We start from the raw sequence: 24,078 nt of genomic DNA, 5'->3' as shown, positions 1-24,078 counted from the left end.
GCCTCTATCACGAAGCATGCTGTGTGCATTCTATACTATCTTGAAGAGTACAGTAGACCAGACATGGTATGTAGACATTCCATTCAAAGATGATTTTTAAACCACAAAGCCTCCTGAAAATTGAGGTAGGTTGAGGGCTTTGGGCCCACGTGATTGCCCAATAACCTCATTGTGCTCTCATATATAAATATAGAGACGGATGAAAGTGAGCTCACTGTGATGTTTATTTATGAACGATGGAGATGGTATTGTCTTGGATAACCGTCTTAGGCTCACTGTTGCTCGTGGATATCTTGTGGACTTTACCCATTGGTGAGGAACAGGGCGTGAGGCCAGAGGACGTGCAGATGGCTGAGGTCTGTGTTTCCAAAACCTGTTTCTGACTAATATGATCTATATGACAGGACATTAGATGTTACTATTAAATGACATAATATGTCATTTAATATTAATGAGTTTTGTTTACAGCAAGAGCAGTCAGGTTGTCTCAGGCAGGTAAAAGGCTCCTGTGTGTTGACCAAGAAGGGTTTTAAAAAAGGATTTTTGACTTTCATGGGGATTTATAAATGATGGTACGTGATTTCACAAGGGCAAGAGGTAGCTATGGATTAGTACACTACACTACAGTACAATATACTGTATAGTGTATTTTTCTAAATGTAAAGATTATTACTAAAGTAATACTTCAAGATAATCACAGAGACAACTGGTTACATTTTAGCTAAATAAACAAAGATAGATAAACAAAGCACCTTGACATATTGTAAAATGTAATATATGGTCACAGCAGGCAAACATTTGTTGGAAGATTTGAATTCATAGTTCTCCACAATAACTTGCTGATGTGAAACCTGGAATGGAGCCAAATTATATTCCGAGTAGTGTTGATTTTGACAGCGAATTTTGATAAGGTTTTAGTCTTTTGAATCAAATTCCATTTAGTTTTAGTCATATCTTAGTCATCTGAAATGTTTTACTTTTAGTCTAGTTTTAGTTGACTAAATATAAGATTATAGTCGACTAAATCTACAGTTGATTTAGTCGACTAACATGTATTTTGGTGGTGCCTTGAGGGCGTCGTAATGGCTGGTTTTACACTTGGTTGCATGCTGAAAATAGCGGATCTACAATAGCCGATCACAACAGGGAGCTTGTAGATCATAACCAAACATAAAATGACTTGTCTTTTAGTTCTACTGGATCTCTTCTCCTCTAGTCCCACACTGTTTCCTCACCCCTCCCGTTTGTATGCGAGAGCTGGCGAAAACTTCTGGGAACTCAGATTAGTCCCACACTAACATTTTAGTCTAGTTTTTATTTAGTTTTTATTTAGTTTTCATCAGTGAAAAAAGGTAGTCGACGAATATTTTTCGGCATAGTTTTAGTCGACGAAATCAACACTGATTCAGAGTAGTGTCAAATAGAGTGGATTGATTTCTTGTAAATAAATACCATTCCAATGTGGCACCATTATGTGGGCAAATAACTTCATATTAACAATCACACGAGCCAAAGAATGTAATGCACATGACACAAGGAAGCTGATTATTTTCATGTGCGATTATTGTGAAGTCTGAATCCTGAGAAAAGTGAGCAATGGAAAAAGAGTCCTGCGTTAAAACAAAAGGAGTTCATCCTAGATGCAAAGGGATCCTACTGTATGAAAACTATAAGTTCATAGCACTGCCTCCCATGTGTTTGTACTTGTTTTATTGATGCCATTTGTTGATGTCTAATTCTATTGTTTGGTTTTAGTGTATTGTTTTAATTCCTTAGTTTTATCGTGCTACTTCTATCCTGTCTGTAAAGCATGCTTTTTTTTTTTCGAAAAGCGCTTTTAAACTTGCTTCAATAGACCATATTCACACAGCGGCCATTTTGGAATTTTACATTGAAAGTGCCACCCCATTTCATTGACTTAATAGCAACATGGCCGCCGTGTGAATATGGTCTATAACAGGACTACCTCAGAAGATTCTACAGCCTGAATCCCCATCAGCACAGATCTAGATTCCCTAGAAGGGCCAGGTCCATGTCTGCCATGGAGGAGAAGATCAGGCAAATGCAAGGCTTTTTTGGCATCAAAGAGACAGGTCGACTAGACCTCAAAACCCTGGCTGTGATGAGGCGGCCAAGGTGTGGCGTTCCAGATGTGGAGAATTTCAGCTTGTACCCTAGTAAGGCCAAGTGGAGAAATCACACCATTACTTACAGGTGAGATGATTTGCTTCATTATTATTATTATTCAAATTGGTCCCTTAGTAATAACATAACATGGACATTGTTATTTCCAGAATTATATTTTATGTAAATATTTGGCAAAACAATTCTATCTAAAGTAAATATTATAGTAATACTGTAACTTTGTCCTGTTTGTCCAAAAATGTCACTTTTTCCAGATGGTTGATATCTAATTTTGTCCATTTTATAAAGCTCTAGAGCTCTATAAACATAACATCCAAATTGTACATTTGCACCAACAGTTACTGTACACACTTGCTGAAGGCAAATTGTCTGAATCTGTATTTTTGACGTTATTGTGTTTCCCAAACAGCGGGTCAGGACCCATATGTGGATCACGGACCAATTTTTATGGGTCGCGAGTAAATACCCCTTTATTTTTTGTTTCCTCGATTTTGTTTTTAATTATAATTTTTTCAAAAGATTTAAAAAAAAACGTTTTCTCTAAAGAATTCCATAGAAAAAAAGAAAAGGAAAATCCATAATTAGAGGGTGGAAAATACTTTTATTAAGAAGTGAAAATAGCTGATCTACAAGCGATGCGACGTGCTTGTAGATCGTCTATTTTCACTATAGTTTGGGTCCCGGAGAGACATAAAATGTCTCTTTTGGGTCTCTAAACCACTGGCTTACAGTACATTTCTTTGGACACCGCTATGAATGGCATGTAGGATTGACAAATACACTCCAGACATGAAGAGAGGGGATGTGGAAAACTCGTTCCGCTCAGCCCTGAAGATCTGGAGCGACGTGACACGTCTGAAGTTCATCAAAATCAACTCTGGCAAAGCTGATATTGTCCTCTCATTTGCTAAAAAAAGTACGGTCTTCCAAACACTTTGTGGGGGTCAGGGGTCTTCAACAGAAATCTTTGTGTTATGGGGAACATTAGCCAAAAATAGCCAATCTACAAGCTCACAACGCCTCGCGCTGTGCGGCGTTGTGAGCTTGTAGATCGTCTATTTTCGGAGAGTCGTGTAGAGGGAAAAAGAGCAGAGCCATATTAGTGAAGTTGACTAAATATTGAGGGTTTAAAAGGTTAACTGTCTGAAATATTATATCCACCTGTTTCCTAGGCTTTTCACTTCCTGTGTGTGTTCCACTTCCTGTCGATTTGATCCAATGAAATCCAATGAAACTGGTCAGATGACTAATGATATCCAATGAAATCCGACAGGAAGTGGAAAACACACAGCCTAGGAAACAGGTGAATATACACATTAACATGAATCCAAGAAAAGATACTGTGTGTCAAACTATGAAGCCATCTATGAAATCTAAAAAGATCAACATTTTTTAATCTGCAACACGATTGTATAGGCCTACAATATGTAGTAGGGGGTCCCTGCTTCATCTCTCTCTCAGCTAGGGGGTCCTTGGCCTGAAAAACGTTGAAGACCCCTGACACAGACGATAAATGCTGGGTGATGTACAGTATTACAATGCACACACAGTACACAAAAATACTGTTGACATTTCCAGAGCACCGTGGCATAATCTCAGTATTTATTTTCTGTATCAGCTCATGGAGATTTCTTCCCCTTCGATGGGCCCAAGGGTGTGCTGGCTCATGCCTTTGAGCCCGGAGCGGGCTTGGGAGGAGATGTGCACTTTGACGAGGATGAAAAGTGGACGATGGGACTGTCAAAGCATGGTCTGCAACAAACAAAGCATGCACTCTGCCTTGTGTGACTACTTGTGTTTAGTCAGAGGAAAGTAGCCTACTGAAAACAGTTTTATAATCATAATAAATGCTTCATCTCTATGAGCATGACAGTGACATGAGCAATGTCAGCAAAAGAACTGCCAGCACTCACAGAAATGTCCTTCTGGTACTTGTATTATAAGCACGGTAAATAAAAGTAACTTCTGTGAGTGCTGGCAGTTATTTTGCTAATATTGAACTCTTTTGAACAGTGCCATGTGCCCCTGGGTAAACAGTGGACCACTGGCACTGAGTTGTGCTCGCATTGTTTCTACTTTGATACAACAAGAGTGACCAGTGGATCAGCTTAACACAACAATCAACCACTATTAAAGGGACACTATCACACTTTTGATGTGCATTTCAGTTCATTGTTTACGGTTATCATACATAGACTGTTGAAAAGGGAAAAAAATTAAAAGAAAGTATCCATGGGCCATTTCTGTCTCTTTCTCAGTGTTCCTACAATTCCCATGATGCATTGTGCACAATGTGCAGGCAAGCAACCATATGGTCTATCATGGCCGCCATAGTATTTTGCCTTAAAGTGGAACTACTGTATGTAAATGTAATGTTCTCCAATATGTATGGTATAGTATGATAATACAATATAACTTTTACAATTGTGGTGGTTGTATTTTGTCTCCTGCTCTTCTATTGAGGCATTTAGATCGTGTCAAAGGTCATGCCTCACCTAGACACAGGATCTGACACAAATTTTTACCTGATGGTCAAGATTCTATTTAACCCCTGAGCAAGCAGGTTCAAATATCAGCACTTGCGCAGGAAACCGGGTTCAATCCCGGTTCATCCGGGGGGGAGGAGGTCAAGAGGAAAGTTGCATAGGCATTTAGTGCAGCTTTGAACACAGTAAAGATGTTTGACGTCACTAGATTAAACTTTTCAGCACAACTTCAGTGGCGTTTCAGTTACACACAGATGATCAGCTTAATAGCTGTGAATGGATTAGCTCTACAACAAAGTTGTACGTTGAAATTTGTGATAGTGTCCTTTTAACCATTTAAACCCTATTTTATACTACTCCACTACATCTCAGAGGCAAATGTTGTACTTTTACTCCACTACATTTATTTGAACACTTTAGTTACTAGATACTTTGTAGATTTGGATTATTATTACAGAACATGCATTACCTACTCCAGCCCTACATACATTTCGGCCATTTGAAAATATGTACAAGCTCACAATGCATCGCGATTGGACACATTGTGAGCTTGTAGATCTGCTATTTTCAAAAGATGTTTATACATTTGAAAACTTAAAATGGGACATTCTGCATAATTTGTACTTTTACTTTTGGTACTTTAAGTACATTTTGATACCAATACTTTTGTACTTTTACTCAAGTACATTTCAAATTCCTGACTTTTACTTGTAACAGAGTATTTCTACATTGCAGTATTGATACTTTTACTTAAGTCAAAAATGTAAGTACTTTTTCCACCACTGCTTGAAACAATGAGTACACCTGAAATTAGCCCCTTTTTTGTGTTGCTTGTTGTTTCAGGTTACAACCTCTTCACGGTTGCAGGCCATGAGTTAGGCCACTCACTGGGCTTATCTCACTCCAAAGACCCTTTTGCTCTCATGTTTCCAAACTACAAGTATTACGGTAGTGCTCAATACAAGCTGCCTAGAGATGACGTGCTTGGGATCCAGACTCTGTACGGTGAGTAGTGCATTACATTATTGTAACTAGTGGTGGAAAGTAACTAAGTACATTTACTTAAGTACTGTATAAGTAAAATGTTGAGGTAGTTGTACTTTACTTAGTATTTCCAATACTTTTACTTCTACTCTACTTCAGCCCTATATACATTTCGGCAAACACTCGGAATCAAAGAATATGATTATTGCCAGAATCGCTGAACCATATTTATGACGAAATAAATCCATAAAATGCAACAACGTGTGCGTTCCGTAATGCAATTCCAATGGTGCAAGCTGTGTTGTTTCACCCGAAAAAGTTATGGCGGATTCAGCCACGCCCCGAAATACCCGTATGTGTCTCAAAGAATAGCTTTTTATTATTAAGAAATAAGCCCCTCCCAATAATTTTGCAAGCCGATTACATTGTCACATCACATCACTCCTGAGATCATGTGTAATTAGGAGGGGATTGATCCTCCCCAAATTGTGTTTTTTCTAAATAAAAATGACGGAAAATCTAGTCAGATACAAATGGGTGTGGCCAATATAGGGAGTTGCGTCGTGATCCAAGGAGTACAGGGAAATGTTTTTTTTTTATTCCACAACCTACGTTTCAAGACTAACCCTAACCACACTAATAAAATCGCCCATAAGTACTATAGTGTTGGGTTGCCCCAAGGGGCGACCACACTAATTAAGTGTTTGGGTGGCATAGAGATAAAACGCCACCACCGCTGTAGAGGTCTGGGTACATTTTCTAGCAGCCAGCGGCAGTGGTGGAAAGTAACTAAGTGCATTTACTCAAGTACTGTACTTAAATACAATTTTGAGGTACTTTTACTTTACTGGAGTATTTCAAAATGTCTGTACTTTTACTTCTACTCCACTACATCTCAGAGGCAAATATTGTACTTTTACTCCACTACAGTTATTTGAAAATAATAATAGATTGTGTATACATATTATATATTCCATAGTTGTTGTTTTTTTTTCTTCAGGCAAGCCCATTTCAAAAGTTGAAACACAAACAATACCCAAGAAGTGTGACCCCAACTTCTCTGTCAATGCAGTGGCAGTGATTGGGAAGGAGATAGTTTTCTTTAAAGACAGGTATGGTTAGAAAAGTGTTTTCTTTACATCTTTACTATCGCTGCCTGGCTCAATAATGAAGAACCAAAATGTTTGCCCCTACTTTTCTTCAAAATATGTTCATATGCAAGCATGTTCAAACAACAGCAGCAGCAATAGATGTTATTTCACACGCACGCACGCATTCGCACACACACACACACACACACACACACATGCACGCATGCACGCACGCACGCACACACACACACACACACACACACACACACACACACACACACACACACACACACACACACACACACACACACACACACACACACACACACACACACACACACACACACACACACACACACACACACACAAGATGTGAGCATCTACAGTCTACTGACTTTTTTTTACTTGTAACAGAGAGAGATAAGATTGCAATATTGATGCTTTTACAAGTAAAACATGTGAGTACTTTTTTTTTTACATCACTGAGTACTGTATGTGTGTGTGTGTGTGTGTGTGTGTGTGTGTGTGTCACTCACTCCATGCAGGTACATGTGGATGAGAACAACTTGGACGACGTACTGGAACCGCCTGAGAGAGGGCCAGAGCAGCACGTATTTACCGGGCGTCAACTCCCACGTGGACGCTGCCTATGACATCCCTGCCAAAGGAGTGGCATACGTGTTCACTGGTATGAGGCTAATGTGCACTTCTGCAAAGCATCACTTAGGGCTTTAGCATGACAAGGCTGGATTTCCAGCACAGCGAGAACACAATGTTGCACCCAAATTACAGCCTTGCACAACTTTAACCCATTAAGACCGGGAACGCATCTGTGTGTAACCACTTTAACCTTAAAGGGATAGTTCAGCCCCAAAATGACTTTTTTTCCTATTGATTAGTCACCTCATGGAGACTTGAATTCATGGATATTTTTTTGTTTTTTGTTGCATTCCTAAGCCAATAATTTGATGACCGGCAGCGGTTCCGGTAGGAGACACAAAGAGTCTCCTTTGTGTCTCCTACCGGAACCACTGCCTTATTGGCTTAGAAATGTGACAAAAATCATGAATTCAAGGGGTGACTAATTGATAGAAAAAATGTAATTTCTTGGGTGAACTATCCCTTTAAGTTATTTAAAAAATAGCAGATATACAAGCTCATAGCGCGGCACTGTGGATCTGCTATTTTTTGAAAAATCTTGAAAACGTGTGAAACTCTTTGAATGTATACGTTTTCTTAAAGCGAGTCTCTGGAACAAAACATTTTTGAGATGGGGGTCGGCGGGCAAACACATCATTTTGGGTGGTCCTTGACATGAAAAAGTTTGAGCACCGCTGATATAGTAACATACGTTTTTCAGAAAGCAGTTAGGATTTAGTAGACATTTTGTAGAGTGGGCCTCGGGTCTGAAGGGGTTAAGTGTTGCGCTCCATGCAGCAGCCTCATTGAGCTTGGCAGGCCTTGTGGTATGTTACTGTTTTTTTCATAGTGTCCCAAAATGCGGTGACACGGCAGTGTTTTTCCAGGTCCTAAATACTGGGTGGTTCAACAGCTTAAGATGAGAAGCCATGCTGGCTCCATCTACGACTACGGATTCTCCACCAGAGTCAAGCAGGTCGACGCCGCCGTTCATATCAGTGAATATGGGAAGACGTTCTTCTTTGTAGGATACGTTTATTACAGGTAAAAGATAACCTATACAACATGACAGCTTCATTTTTATCATGATGTCACCATAACACCAAGACTCTTTCATGCATTTTAATATCGTAGGTAAATAGGCCACTTTTCTACGGCCTAGTAGTTAAAGTCTGCCACCTAGTGATGGTTAGATTTTCAGAAATGAATTGTAGTTTAATGAAAAAAATATACATAAAGGAAGGCCACATACAAAATAAAAAGAATAAGAAGATTTAAAGGTAAGGTAAGGGATATTTTTTGGTTAAAACTAAATAAATGTTGTTTCAAGGTTAAAGCACTATATTGTGACAGTAATCATTGCTATAGAGTGTTTGTTCATTAACAGGAGTCTCCCTGTCTCTCCAGCTCTTTATTAAACAGAAAATACATTTTCAGGTAGGTGACAAAATGTCAGCCAATCAGGAGAGAGTACCCATTTATCAGCTTTATTTTTTGCATTTTCAGTTTAATAAGGAGCCAAAGAGACATGGAGACTCCTGTTACTGAACAAACACTATAGCAATGAGTACTATCAGAATATAGAGCTATTTAACACTTATTTTAATCAAAATAGATCACTTACACTACCTTTAATAATTTTGCGGAACAAAACCCACAAAATGAATGAATGGCGGTTGTATAATACTGTTCCATTGACCAGGTATGATGAGTACAGAAGTAGGATGGACCCAGGCTTTCCCAGGCTTATCCACCAAGACTGGCCTGGCATCTTGAAGAGGGTTGATGCTGCGTTTGAGTTACGAGGTACAGTAGGAAAAGGAAAAGCCAGTGGATATTCAGCCGTCTGATGGCACTGGTAGAATGATAGAATCCTTACCCTAACTTTAACCGAACCAAACCCCTGCCAAGCCTGACCATACTATAACCTTAACCCATTAAGAACGGGAACGCATCTGTGTCATTTTCTGTGTCTTTGGCTATAAAAAAAATAGCAGAAATACAAGCTATGAGCTTGTATAACTGCTATTTCTTTGAAAAATCGTGAAAATGTGTGCAAATCTTTGAATATATAACATACATTTTTAACTCAAATATTTGCTTCTGTGGGGTCCCTGGAACAAAATATTTTGAGATGGGAGTCCGCGGACAAATACATATCATTCTGGGTTCTGGCATAAAAAGTTTGAGAACCACTGATATATAGCAACATAAGTTGTTTTAAAAAAAAAAAACACTGTTCAAAGATTTGCACACATTTTCACACATTTTCAAAAATAGCAGATCTACAAGCTCATAGCTTGTAGATCTGAGCTTGTTTATCTGCTATTTTCAAATAGTCAAAGTTCTTTTGAAAATATCCTTTTAAGTAAAACATCTTAGCCATATTCCCTATATCTTCATGGAAACGTTTCTGAGCTTTAAAGACAGCTTTTAGGAAAGCCACTCGACAAGCCCATCTGGGTTTTTTTTTGGCCTTTCCGGCACATCTGGTTTTTATGTATTTATTTTTCCCCTTTTCATATAAAAGTATATTCTTTTCAAAAAAAAAATATTACGTATTTTTTAATTAAACTAAAACAAAATAAAACAATATGCTTGACAGGGAACATCTACCTCTTCAGCGGGACAAAAGCGTACCAGTATGACTTCAAACGAAAGCGGGTGCTAAACACCATCCCAGCAAATGTCTGGCTGGGCTGTTGATGCATTCACTGAACGGGACGGGAAGAGCATATCTATCGACTACCTGTGGCATCGATTACTTATTGTGTCTTTGTTGTGTTCTCCATAAAAGAAAAAAAAAACGTTGGAACAGGGAAGCTCAAAGAACATTCAGGACTGCTGCGTTGCTTAATATTTCTTATTGACTGAACTATTACACCCATTTTTTAAACAAGTGTGTGCCTGTTCCTTCTGGTTGTGAATAGTGTACATACATGATGTACCCTTGGGGTACAGCAATGCAATATATCTCATGTGCTAGCATGTATTAAATGTTGTATTAACCCATTATGACCGGGAATGCAACTGTGTCATTTTAAGATTTCTTTGGGCTATTAAAAAAATCATGAATATTTGTGCAAATCTTTGAATAATGTATATTTTTTAAAGCGAACATTTGTAACTGAAATCTTTGCCCCCGGGGGATTCTACAAATGTCAAATTCTACAGGCAGTTTTATGAAAATACTTAATGTTGCTATAATCAGTGGTTCTTAATCGGTGGAACTTTTTTCATGTCAAGGACCCCCAAAATGATATGTATTTGGCCACGGACCCCCATCTTAAAATATTCTGTTCCAGGGACCCCCCAGAAGCAAAGATTTGAGTTAAAAATGTTCGCTTTAAAAGATATATATATTCAAAGATTTGCACACAAAAATAGAAGATCTACAAACTCGTAGCGTGGCACTCTGTATATCTGCTATTTTTGAATAGCCAAAGTTTAAAATATGGTTAAAGGGGTTAAAATGATTGTGACGCTTTATTAACTCATTTTGCTGGGGAACCCCTGGTAACCCCCCAAGGACCCCTGGGTGTCCCCGTACACTACTTTGAGAACCAATGCTTTAAGACATATTCATGGGCAGGCGAATCGGTGACTTTCTGATTACGGAAAGTCCTCACTGCCCACTAAGCTACGGCCACATCCGGTTGAACTCTTGATTTCTAGAGTACATTCAAGTAATTATTTGTACAGTATTTTAATCCAAAAATCTGTGTGTACTGAAAGTGAAGTAAAAAGACCAAAAAAAGTGTGTTGTGTGTGTATAAGATACATGTCAATAAAATGTAATTTCCTATTAATATTGTTGATCCTTTTGTTCATATGGTGCAAGGCTTATAGATACAGTATTAGGTTATCTTATGTTAACATCTAAAGATGATTTGTAGCCATTAGTTCTGTTTATAGATTTTGAATAAAGCATTTATGTGCTCTGGGGTAAATCATTACTTAACGGGGCGACTGGTTGCCTCGTTGCTCAGTGGTCCTTCTGGCCGATCTACACTTTTTTCTGTCCTGGCCCCACAGTGGTGGAATGAACTCCCCACTGATGTCAGAACAGTCACTGCCCATCTTTCGCCGCAGGCTGAAAACCCACCTCTTCAGGAAACACTACCCTGACCCTTCCTCTTAGCCTTGCCTACTTGTTGTCAATTAGTTGTACGAGCTATTGTCTTATTGGTTCTTGTTTATTCTATACTTATTTGTTTTAGCTCTTGCTCATTTGATTTTCCTACTTGTCTCATCTGTTTATGAAAGTAGGTAGCTGATATATTGCACTTTTACCTTAGCGCTAGGTATACTCTTAGTTGCTTGTTTTAGAAGAGAATGCACTTAAGACTTCTGGTGATTAGTAGTTTCCTTGCCTACCTACTGTATGTTGAATGCACTTAATGTAAGTCGCTTTGGATAAAAGCGTCTGTGTAATGTAACAAACACAACAATGTGTTGTGGGTGGAAGTTGAAGCAGGTGTGTGCACATGCAAGTGTACATATTGCATAAAGTAAGTGCAGGTGACATACTGTAAGCGGCTTTTAATGACATTGCACATCAAAGTAAAGGCATTCAAAAATTATAATAATAATAATAAATGACAGTGGAACTCATTCACCAATTAAAGTGCTTTTGTAGTGTTCCCTCCATCTTAATCAGTGGTGGAAAAAGTACTAAAATGTTTTACTCAAGTAAAAGTATCAATACTGCAATGTAGAATTACTCTGTTTCGAGCAAAAGTCCAGAATTCAAAATGTACAAAAGTACAAAAGCATTGGCATCAAAATATATACATAATTAAAGTACAAAATTAAAAGTACTCATTATGTAGAATGTCCCATTTAAAGTTTTCAAAACCTATTAAAACCTTTTGAAAATAGCAGATCTACAATGCGTTGCGATGCGACGCGTTGTGAGCTTGTAGATCTGCTATTTTCAAATAGCCAGAATATATACAGGGCTGAAGTGGTCAATGTATGTTTTGAAATAATAATCAAAATCTACAAAGTAAATAGTAACTGAAGTTTTCAAATAATTGTTGTGGAGTATAAATATAATATTTGCCTCTGAGATGTAGTGGAGTAGAAGTAAAAGTACGGAAAATTGGAAATACTCCAGTAAAGTAAAAGCACTTCAAAATTGTACAGCACTTGAGTAAATGTACTTACTGTAGTTACTTTCCATCACTGATCTTAATACAACACATCCGATGTATCATGGAGGACACTTTTCTCTTCACAATGAGGGCCTGTCCCACCACTGGAATGTTTACCAGAGGATGCTGCCATCATCCCAAATATGTACAACACACATAACTTAACACACCTTTAAGGTGGGGGCGGGCTGTGTGAGGATGATGGACACAACGAAGGGGAGATTGATATAAATAGAGAGAGAGATCTGACAGTCAACATCACATCAGGTCTCTCGACCAGAATGGATTCCCCCATGGTGTTGGTGTTGGCGTTTCTGGCCTGTTTGACTTTATGCTCAACGGCTCCAGCTGTTACACCTGAGACAGATGCTCTGCCGGAGGATAAAGATACGCTTGCTGAGGTAATATGAAGAATTTGTTGTTTATTTACTCTGTAGTTTTTTCTATATTGTGACATAAACTAAGCTAAGTAAACCTATTTAGTCAGAGGTGGAAGAAGTGTTCAGATCCTGTGCTTAAGTAAAAGAACCAACATAGCAATTCAAAAAATACATTACCAGTGGTGGTAAAAGTACTCAAAATGTTTTACTTAAGTAAAAGTATCAATACTGCAAAGTAGTAAATACTCTGTTACAAGTAAAAGCCTGGTATTCAGAATTTACAAAGTAAAAGTACAAAAGTATTGGCATCAAAAACTTAAAGTATCAAAAGTAAAAGTACTCATTAGTCATTATGCAGAATCTCCCATTTCAAGTTTTCAAAATGTTTAAAAATCTTTCGAAAATAGCCCAAATATACTGTATAAACAGCATAGGTGGTTAATGTATGTTATGTTTAGTAATACGAATCTAAATCTAAAAAGTAACTAGTAACTAAAGTTTTCAAATAATTGTAGCAGAGTAAACAAATCTCAGTTTTTCTGTTTGGTGAAATATTGGATCATTTGTAACATTACATTGAAACCATGTGAGAACTTTAGAGGGATAAATCATTAGGCTACTTGTTGGAGCCGTTAACAACTTAAAGACATCTAAAATGTGACCCTATAAAAGCTTGTTTATGCTATCCATTATGTAAAATCTTAATCCAAAAAGTAGCTGGTAACTAAAGCTGTGAAATAAAAGTAGTGGGTTAGAAAGAACAACATTTCCCTCTGAAATGTAGTTAAGTGGAAGTATAAATTAGCATAAATGTACTTAGTATACTTTCCACCATGAATTCTGGTGAGATCCATTTAATAAGGCATAGTCATGCTGTGTGTCCATGTATGTACAGTACAGTACAGTACAGTGCAGTACAGTACAGTATACAGTAAAGCAGTGCTGGAAAGTAACTAAGAGTACTCAAGTACTGTACTTAAGTACAATTTTGAGGTATTGGAAATTTCCAATTTCCAATACCTTCACTTCTACTCCACTACATCTCAGAGGCAAATATTGTACTTTTACTCCACTACAATTATTTGAAAACTTTAGTTACTAGTTACTTTGTAGATTTTGATTATTATTACAAAACATACATTACCCACTTCAGCCCTACAGTATATACATTTTGGCCATTTGAAAATAGCAGATCTACAAGCTCTCAATGTGTCGCGATGCGACGCATTGTGAGCTTGTAGATCTGCTATTTTCAAACTATTTTTATACATTTGAAAACCTACATTTACATTTTGATGCCACTACTTTTATACTTTTACTCAAGTACATTTTGAATTCCGGACTTTTACTTGTACAGAGCATTTCTACATTGAAGTATACTTTTACCTTTTTTAGGTAAAACGTTGTGAGTACTTTTTCCACCACTGGCTGTAAGTACAGTACAGTACAGTACAGTACAGTACAGTACAGTACAGTACAGTACAGTACAGTACAGTACAGTACAGTACAGTACAGTAATTGACTAGGTGGAGACAGGTAAAGGATGGACCGTCTGAGAATTGCAAAACACATTGCACAAGTTAATACAAGGAAGGTGTTGCTGATAAATAACTCTGTGAATAATACATGGGTTGTGAAAACAATTTTGTCGTAACATTTCATGAAAGACTTATCCTCCCCTATTAAAATTGGCTAATGGGAGGGCGTGCCCATACACCTCCAAATATGGGCACAAAGGGGACACAGATTGATGGGTACAACAGGTACTCTGACAAAGCCTCCAACACTGTGACTCAGACATATTGGTCAGATCGGCTGTGCGACTTAAGTGTGAGGGCCGCGTAACGGCCCGAACCTCTAGTTTTATTAAATTGACAATGGTCAGATAATGAGCATGATCATGTATATTAACTAAATGTCTTACATAATCCTCTTCCCTCCCTTTTTTTTAATCAGAACTACCTGTCTCATTTCTATGCTGATGTCGGGAATTCCAACTCTGCAATGCGTAGAATTTCCAGGCCTTCATTCAACGACAGTCTGAAGTCCATGCAGAGCTTCTTTGGACTAGAGGTAATAATTGCTACGAATAATGGTTTGTACTTCTACAGCAGATGTTCATGTTCTCAAAAAGCTAGAATTATGTAAATAAGTGGAAAAAATGAGACAATGTCAGATTCCATCAAAAGCTATCTCTCACAAAAAAGGTTGGCGTGACAATTGAAATAATGGAGGAAGATCGAGACCTCCAGTGACACACAGACACAACACGCAGAAAACGCACACACACGCACGCACGCACGCACGCACGCACACACACACACACACGCACACGCACACGCACACGCACACGCACACACACACACACACACACACACACACACACACACACACACACACACACACACACACACACACACACACACTGATTGCATGACGTTTTAAAAACATAAATAAGTGCCAGTACTGGGTACTGGAACCTGAACACGTTGATTGACACAATTTGGGATGCGTTGTCAGTGCAATAACCCAGCAATGCCAGGGAATCTTCTAACTGCATCTTTAAACACAAGAATGCGGACAATAGAGTCTCATGCCACCAATAATTTGTCACTGTTTTTTAGCGGATGGATGGATGGATAGATATCTCATGGTGGAGTGAAACATTTTAACCCATTCAATCCGGGAACGCATCTGTGTCACCAGCGGCTTAACGCAGAATCGTAGGGCCTCCCCACGGGAGTTTCACGCAAATGCACGCGCATCGGGTCTAATTCGGTCTAATTCGGGTCTAATTCGGTTCTATTTGACCAATATAAATAAACTTTTTTCTTTTTTTTTGCTGTAAACATATTTGTATCAGCGCAGGTGGGGCCCCCCTGCTGGTGGCCCCCCCGCACCGCATCACTTTCTACCCCTCCGTTACGCCACTGTGTGTCACTTAAGATGTCTTTGGCTAATAGCAGATCTACAAGCTCATTGCGTGGCACTATGAGCTTGTAGATCTGAAATCGTGAATATTTTTACAAATGTCTTCTAAATCCTAACAGTATGTTTGCTACTGTATATCAGTAGTGCTCCAGCTTTTCCATGTCAAGGACCCCCAAAATGATATGTATTTGGCCACGGACCCTCATCTCAAAATATGTTGTTCCAGGGACCCCCCAGAAGCACAGATCAGAGATAAAAATGTTCAAACAAATTCAAAGATTTGCACAAACCTTCACGATAAAAAGAAAAAGCAGATCTACAAGCTCATAGTGCGGCACTCAGTGCCGCGCTATGAGCTTGTATATCTGCTATTTTCTGCTATATTCTGCTATTGTGTTGTTTTCTAAAATGATCTGCCACTAATGACCACCAGGTGACTGGCACCTTGGATAATGAAACTGTGAAGGTGATGAAGGAACCCAGGTGTGGAGTTCCTGACATCGGCAGATATGCACACTTCCCTCGGAGACCAAAATGGCAGAAGAGCCTCGTTACCTACAGGTGCTGAACATTAAAGCAAAAAAAAAATGACACTTTCATTACTTCTATCATGCTAATATCATATGATGATGTATGCTCCTATGATAACAATGAAATTGAATTGATTGAATCAAAATAAAACACATGTTCTAAGCATAAGTGTAAAAAATGGTTAGTGTCTTGTACAATACATTTACAGTCAACATCAAATTAAATTAAATATTAATATATGAAACAGCTTTCTCCATAGAGTAGTTGAATGCAGTATAAAAGTGCTGGGTGAAATATAACAGACAAAGCAACCTTTCACTTTCATATCAAACTTATGTGCATATACAGACAGGTTTGAGAAAATTTGCCAAAAAAGCATTCCTTGAAAACCAGCGTTTCAAAGTATGACAGAAGATGTCTGTCATAGTGTGTGATAGTGAGGTGATAGTGAGGTGATAGTGAGGTGATAGTGAGGTGATAGTGAGTTGATAGTGAGGTGATAGTGAGGTGATAGTGGGTGATAGTGAGGTGATAGTGCTGTCCTGGCCGTCAATTAATTTGCTAAACTAAGGGTCCCCAAACGTTTCAGGCCACGACCCCCTAAAATAATCATATTTGAACTGGGGACCCCCCCACCCTGATAAGCACTTGGAATTGTAGGCATTACATTTAGTTTTACTCGGTTCCACTTCCACAGATAAATATAGTGAAAATAGCCGATCTGCTCACAACGCCTCGCACTGCATGCAAGGCGTTGTGAGCTTGTAGATCGGCTATTCTCACAATGTTTGCTCTGTCTTACGTAATATTTGACAATGTGGCCAATTTGGTATTAAAAAAGGAATTATAAGTCATTAAATTGTAACTTTAGTAATGTGCAGATACCCTGTATAGCCTACGCTTATACTGTATGTTGTTTTTTTTACTGATGAGTGAACCCCTGAACCCCTGTCCCGACCCCCAGTTTGGGAACCACTGTGCTAAACTACCATAATCCCAAATGAACAGGATCCTAAATTACAATCGCCGTCTGAGCCCGAGTCAGATCGATGCCACCATTGCTTGGGCATTCCAGCTCTACAGCGATGTCATCCCGTTGGATTTCAAACAGATCCACAGTGGTACCGCAGACATGATGATACTCTTCGGAAGTGGAGGTGAATATGCGATATTTAAAAAAAAAATGTGGTGGAAGAAGTACTCACATGTTTGTATTCACTGCCATTGACGGACATCTCTGTCATTTAAAATCCACCCGTTCACCGCCATTGACCGATATGTCTGTCATTTTTTTTTTTTTTTCACTTCCTGGTTAACTTATTACTTTAAAATCCTGTATCTCGGCTCCTGTGTTTTACTATGTATTTTTGGCGAAACATGTTATTTTCAACTGCGTAAAACAAGAGAACTGGAGGTCGCAATGAAATTTTTTTTCTCCACTTAAGCACAGTGAAACCCTCCGTGATTAGCAACCATCAGGGGATCGATCATACTGGAGATAAATATTCTGTGGTTCTTGAAAAATGTGTCTTAAGAATGCTTAAAAATGCTGGCAGAAGCTACTTGCCAATAGTAGAAAGCCCACGGCAGTGAACGTGTTAAAGGGCAAGACCACTTTGGTAGAGGTTTGGGTTGTGTAGTTACCTTGCCATGATGTAACCCCAAAGGTGGAAGAGAAATAAAAAATAATTGCTCCATTGATTAGAAATTGATAATTCAAAATATGCTCCTCATTGACTTACATTGTACAGTAAAACAGCTCTCAAAGTCACTCTTTTAGCACGTAAATGAACACAAACAAAGTTGATTCAGACAATATAGAACATCACCAAACCCAGTACTGTTTTTTTTTTTAAATAAAAATGTCAACTTCCTGTTGATTTTGCCATTTTTAATAAGTAGAAAACCTGGACTGGATCCGTGGATCCAGATCTTCAAATGGTAAAATCAACAGGAAGTTGACATTTTTATTAAAAAAACAAACAGTACTGGGTTTGGTGATGCTCTATATTGTCTGAATCAGCTTTGTTTGTGTTCATTTATGTGCTTAAAGAGTGACTTTGAGAGCTGTTTTACCATACAATGTAAGTCAATGAGGAGCATATTTTTGAATAATCCATTTCTAATCAATGGAGCAATTATTTTTTATTTATTTCCCACCTTTGGAGTTACATCATGGCAAGGTAACTACACAACCCAAACCTCTGCCAAAGTGGTCTTACACTTTAAGTAAAAGTAGCAATACCACAATGTCAAAATACTTTGTTATAAGTAAAAGTACCAGTATTCAAAATGTACTTGAGTAAAAGTACAAAAGTATTGGCCTCAAAACATACTTAAGTACTAAAAGTTAAAGTACTCATTATGTAATTAGTAAGTTTTCATTATAACATCCTTTGAAAATAGCAGATGTGAAGCGTTGTCAGCTTGTAGATCGGCTATTTTCAAATAGCCAAAGTATAGGTCTGAAGTGGTTAATGTATGTTTATTATTTTTTAATAATGATCAAAATTTACAAAGTAACTAGTAACTAAAGTTCTCTCTGAGATGTAGTGGAGTAGAGGTTAAAGTATTGAAAATGGGAAATACACCCAGTAAATAAGAAAAATACCTCAAATGTTGTACTTAAGTACAGTACTTGAGTACATGTACTTAGTTACTTTCCACCACTGAAAAAAAAAAGCATTCAAAAAAATAAAAAATAAACTTATTTTATTGCTATATAGCAATAACATGCATAGTATTGTTACTGTATTGAGCCTTATAATGCATCATGGAGTCCCTTCATGACACATTATGGGAATTATCAGATTATTGATAGAATTATTCTCTGGTTACTGACTGTACAGGTACTGTATATTCCATTCCCCTTCAATGATACCTGTTCATTTATGGAAATAAACAGCAGGTTATGTTAACCATGTCTTTCCTAACATAAAACAGAGCATGGGGACGGTGACCCTTTTGATGGGCGAAACGGAGTACTGGCCCATGCCACCGCTCCTGGATGGGGAGAAGGAGGGGACACACACTTCGATAATGATGAAAATTGGAGTTTAACCCAGACAGGTAATCTTTTATACCATAAAAAAAAAGGGGGGGGGGTTAGAATATCTGTACAGTACTCACCTGTTTCCTAGGCTGTGTGTTTTCCACTTCCTGTCGATTTGATCCAATGAAATCCAATGAAACTGGTCAGATGACCAAAGATATCCAATGAAATCGACAGGAAGTGGAAAACACACAGCCTAGGAAACAGGTGAATAGGGTAAGAAGAAGAAAAAAGAAACCCTTGAGAACCCTTGAGAACCCTTCAGTTTGCAAAAAGTACGGAGGTACAGTTATACCAGTGGTTCTCAACGATATAATCATATTTGAACTGGGGACCCCCAAAAATAATCCTATTTGAACTGGGGACCCCCAAAATAATCCTATTTGAACTGGGGACCCCATATTTGAACTGGGGACCCCCCAAAATAATCATATTTGAACTGGGGACCCCCTCACCCATGGCACTTGGAATTGTAGGAGTTGAGGCATTACATTTAGTTTGACTCGCTTCCACAGTTAAATATTGTGAAAATGCGAGGCGTTGTGAGCTTGTAGATCGGCTATTTTCACAATTGTTGCCTCTTTCTTATATTATTTGACAATTTGGACAATGTTCTGACCAGTTCTTAATGCATAGTTTGTTGATTACGTTTGATGCAGTAATGGTCATCTGGGGACCCCCAAAAAATCATGTGGGGACCCCCCTGGGGGTCCCGACCCACATGTTGAGAACCAGTTATACAATAATGCTAAAAGGATCATTGAAGCTGCTCAACCCATTATTATCTGAGATTATATTATGCATTGTTATTATGGTTATCAGGTATAAATCTGCTGTTAGTGGCGGCTCATGAATTTGGCCATGCTCTGGGCCTGGATCACTCCAGGGACAGATCAGCTCTGATGTATCCCACCTACAAATACGTCAAAACCTACGGATACAAGCTGCCAGACGACGACAAGCGTGGGGTGCAAGCTCTGTATGGTAATCAAAGCCTTTTTAGATCCTGTATGATGATTCACTCAGAGAGACAATTCTATATCCATTGTTATTAAGTCTCTGGATTTTGAATGCGTCATGTACTGGACAATGTTTTTTTACTTAATTAAAAGTATCAATACCATCATGTAGAAGTAAGTAAACGTCCAGAATTAAAAATTGACTTGAGTAAAAGTACAGGAGTATTTAAAATGAACTTAAAGTACCAAAAGTAAAAGTATTCATTATGCAGAATGTCCCATTTCAAGTTTTCAAAATGTATACAAATCTTTTGAGCAGATCTACTAGCTCACAATGCGTCGCTTCGCAACTCATTGTGAGCTTATAGATCTGCTATTTTCAAATAGCCGAAATATATATAGCGCATTAGTGGTTAATGTATGTTTTGTAATAATAACAAAATCTACAAAGTAACTAGTAACTAAAGTTTTCAAATAATTGTAGTGGAGTAAAAGTACAATATGAGATGTAGTGGAGTAGAAGTAAAAGTACTGAAAATACCTCAAAATTGTACTTAAGTACAGTACTTGAGTACATTTACTTAGTTACTTTACACAACTGGAGGTAGCTGGCATCAGGCTTACATACTGTAGCACAAGGACGCACACATCAGGCAATGTGAGGAAATAAGTGTCAGTAATGATATGCACAGTTAATGCTGACTCATTACAAGTAGACCAAGTCAAGTCAGACGTTGTCTGTTCTGTGCAACACATTTAGAAACCGCTCCATACAGCATAATCAGTAATGACTGACATTGTGGCTTGCTTGCCCGACTGCGTATTTGCATTAAAGGTGTCCGTAGACCGCAAGTTCCACAACCAACTCCGTCTCCAACTCCACCTGACCTTGGGCCCAACCCTGGAGATCAGAAGTGCAGCAAGGACCTGGCGTTTGATGCTGCTACCTCTCTCAGAGGAGACCTGTTGTTCTTCAAAAATGGGTACTGTGTGTTTGAATATGAATATGTGCTATTAAATAGCATGTTTATTAAATAACATTTAATTGGTTTAATGCAAAGCAGGGTTGATTTTGACGGCAAGTTTTGATTTAGTTTTAGTCATAGTCTTTTGAATAAAATTCCATTTAGTTTTAGTCATATTTTAGTCACCTGAAATGTTTTAGTTTTTGTCTAGTTTTAGCTGACTAAATATCATAAGATTTTAGTCGACTAAATCTACAGTTGATTTAGTCGACTAAAATGTATTTTGGTGGTGCCTTGATGGCATCGTAATGGCTGATTTTACTCTTGGTTGCATGCTGAAAATAGCCTTGTAGGCTTGTAGATCTGCTATTTTCAGAGCACAACCAAACATAAAATGACTTGTCTTTTAGTTCTACCGGATCTCTTCTCCACTAGTCCCTCCCCAACATTTAAGTCTAGTTTTTATTTGTTGGCGAAATTGTCAGTATATGTAGTCATAGTTTTAGTCATCGTAGCTTAGTTTTTATGTAGTTTTCGTCAGTGAAAAAAGGAAATCTATGAACATTTTTCGTCATAGTTTTAGTCGACGAAATCAACACTGATGCAAAGTCACCTATAAGTAACTCCACAGACTAATGCTCGCAGGCTTATCAAAGGCCGTGGCCGTCCCAACGAAACCTAGATACCTCATTGGCCTCTGCAGTTCATTGGAGCGACCTGCATCGCAATACCTTGTATTGCTTCCGCCCTCCCTCGGGAAGTTTCCGCATGCGTCACAGAAGGGGACGTTCGGTAGGCCAATCAGAGGCAAAACGCGGAAACTTCCCAAGGGAGGACGGAAGCTGGTGCACGCCCGAGATATAGATGCCTCAGAGCCGGAGGAGGCCTCTACCTTTATATGTCTATGGTCCCAACCACAGACTGTTTCACATGCTGCAACTTTATCGACAAACTGCTTCATGGCCTCATAGTCACTGGCAGTCAGTGGTGGAAAAAGTACTCATATGTTTAACTTAAATAAAAGTATCAATTCTGCAATGTAGAAGTACTCTGTTACAAGTAAAAGTCCGGAATAAAAAATGTACTTGAGTAAAAGTACAAAGGTATTGGTATCCAAATGTACTTAAAGTACCAAAAGTAAGTATTGATACTTTTACTTAAAGGGATATTTCACTTTCAAATAAAATAAACATTTAAAAAATATATTAAAAATAAATGAAAAAAGAAATGGAAAAATCACGGCCCCCTCACGCATTAGAGTGTCCTACTAATGTGTGAGGGGGCCGTGATTTTGCCATAACTTTTTTCATTTTTTAAAAATATTTATTTTTAATGTTTATTTTATTTGAAAGTGAAATATCCCTTTAAGTAAAAAATGTTAGTACTTTTTCCACCACTGCAGTGCTAGCTTGGGCTGCATGCCCAGAGCAGAGCCCACACCAGAACACAACTTCCTTATTTTCGAGGGAATCAAACATACTGTACCTCGAATATACCCATTTAATTCACTGTGGAAATCAGCCCGCCACTGCTGCCATGAATTCAGCGTAAGAGTATACCAGTCCTGCAGATAAAATGCATCAAATCAATCACTATTGTTGACATGCTGAGTGATGTTTTCTTGAATGTATGCTTTTTTGACCGATTAAGACTTCATTTAAACCCCCTTACTTTTCCTCAATAGTTACTTTTGGAAGAAGAGTACTTTGTTCCAAGGAATCCAATTCACCAAAGTGAGCACACAGTGGCCTCAGATCAACAATGTCGACGCTGCCTACGAAGTCCCAAGCGAGGATGTGTTGTATCTTTTTGAAGGTACTATCGCAAACACGAGTGCCGATCTCCACTCTACACACACTCAATTCACTACAGATCAGTTCGCCTAGGGTTGAATTACAGACCAAAGATACCTGTTTGGACATGAAAACCTAGCCTAAAGCCTAATTAATGGCTAGCTTCGGACAAGGATTAAGGAATGCTTGAGTTAATCCTCAGCACATAGATGGTGTGGCAGCATGCCGTCTCTTGTCGTCCGTTCAGTTAGGTGTATGTGTAAAATAAGTGCTCAAAGAAACAGTGCTCAGACCTAGGCCTGTCACAATTATTACATAATCGTCCAATAGCAACTATTTAAGATAATCGCAATTATTTTTGCATAATCGTTTCCATGTTGAAAAACTTTCACTGTTTTTCAAATATTACAAAAATAGCAGAAATAGCCGAAATAGAAATAGCCGATCTACAAGCATACAATTCTTCGTGACTGCACCCTTCCTAAGACCAATAGCAGTTAGTAGTGACAACGGTCTACACTAGGGGAAAGATAGAGGGGAAAGGAGAAAATATATATAGTAATAATATTAAAGGTACAGTAACTGCCCTTGCTTTTTCTACAGGTCGCAATTACTGGGGCATTAGGGCATATGCAAACACAAAACTGCCTGGATTTCCAAGGCCTCTCACCAGCCTTGGCCTCCCATCAAGTGTGAAGAAAGTGGATGCAGCCGTTTTTGTAAAAAACACTGGGAAAACCCTATTTTTTGTGAATAGTCAGTATTGGAGGTGAGAGTTAATGTGCAAACTTTTCATCATTATTGTCATCACATTTATCTTTTATTCTTCACTTCACGAAGACACACTAAAATAAATTGCTCACCTCAGCATGTGCAGTCCCATTTTAAATGTCATTTTATGTTGATAATTGATGTGCACTATATATGTTCCAGTTATGATGAGCGCACAAACCTAATGGACGATGG

At 38.4% G+C, this 24,078-nt stretch overlaps 2 protein-coding genes across 2 annotated transcripts in view; both read left to right on the top strand.

Moving 5' to 3' along the window:
• The first annotated feature begins 223 nt into the window (after positions 1–223).
• Positions 224–11,086, top strand: mmp20a (matrix metallopeptidase 20a (enamelysin)). The gene is made up of 10 exons (XM_080428586.1): positions 224–356; positions 1,961–2,214; positions 2,913–3,061; positions 3,764–3,895; positions 5,475–5,636; positions 6,616–6,727; positions 7,252–7,394; positions 8,233–8,389; positions 9,048–9,151; positions 9,951–11,086. The coding sequence occupies exons 1-10, from the start codon at positions 237–239 to the stop codon at positions 10,049–10,051; spliced, it is 1,434 nt and encodes a 477-aa protein (XP_080284712.1). The 5' UTR covers positions 224–236; the 3' UTR covers positions 10,052–11,086.
• A 1,666-nt stretch (positions 11,087–12,752) lies between these two features.
• The window catches only part of LOC308085253 (uncharacterized protein), a 71,906-nt gene continuing 60,580 nt past the window's right edge, over positions 12,753–24,078 (top strand). The window contains exons 1-4 of the mRNA XM_080428331.1: positions 12,753–12,902; positions 14,838–14,954; positions 16,246–16,373; positions 17,352–17,500. Coding sequence (XP_080284457.1) covers positions 12,783–12,902; positions 14,838–14,954; positions 16,246–16,373; positions 17,352–17,500 — 514 coding nt within the window. The 5' untranslated portion in view covers positions 12,753–12,782. The remainder of the gene's footprint in view (positions 12,903–14,837; positions 14,955–16,245; positions 16,374–17,351; positions 17,501–24,078) is intronic.

The sequence above is a fragment of the Gymnoscopelus braueri genome (genome assembly GCF_963280865.1).
Source record: "Gymnoscopelus braueri genome assembly, chromosome: 5".
In the NCBI taxonomy this organism is placed as follows: domain Eukaryota; kingdom Metazoa; phylum Chordata; class Actinopteri; order Myctophiformes; family Myctophidae; genus Gymnoscopelus; species Gymnoscopelus braueri.
This window is presented reverse-complemented; position numbering and strand designations above follow the sequence as displayed.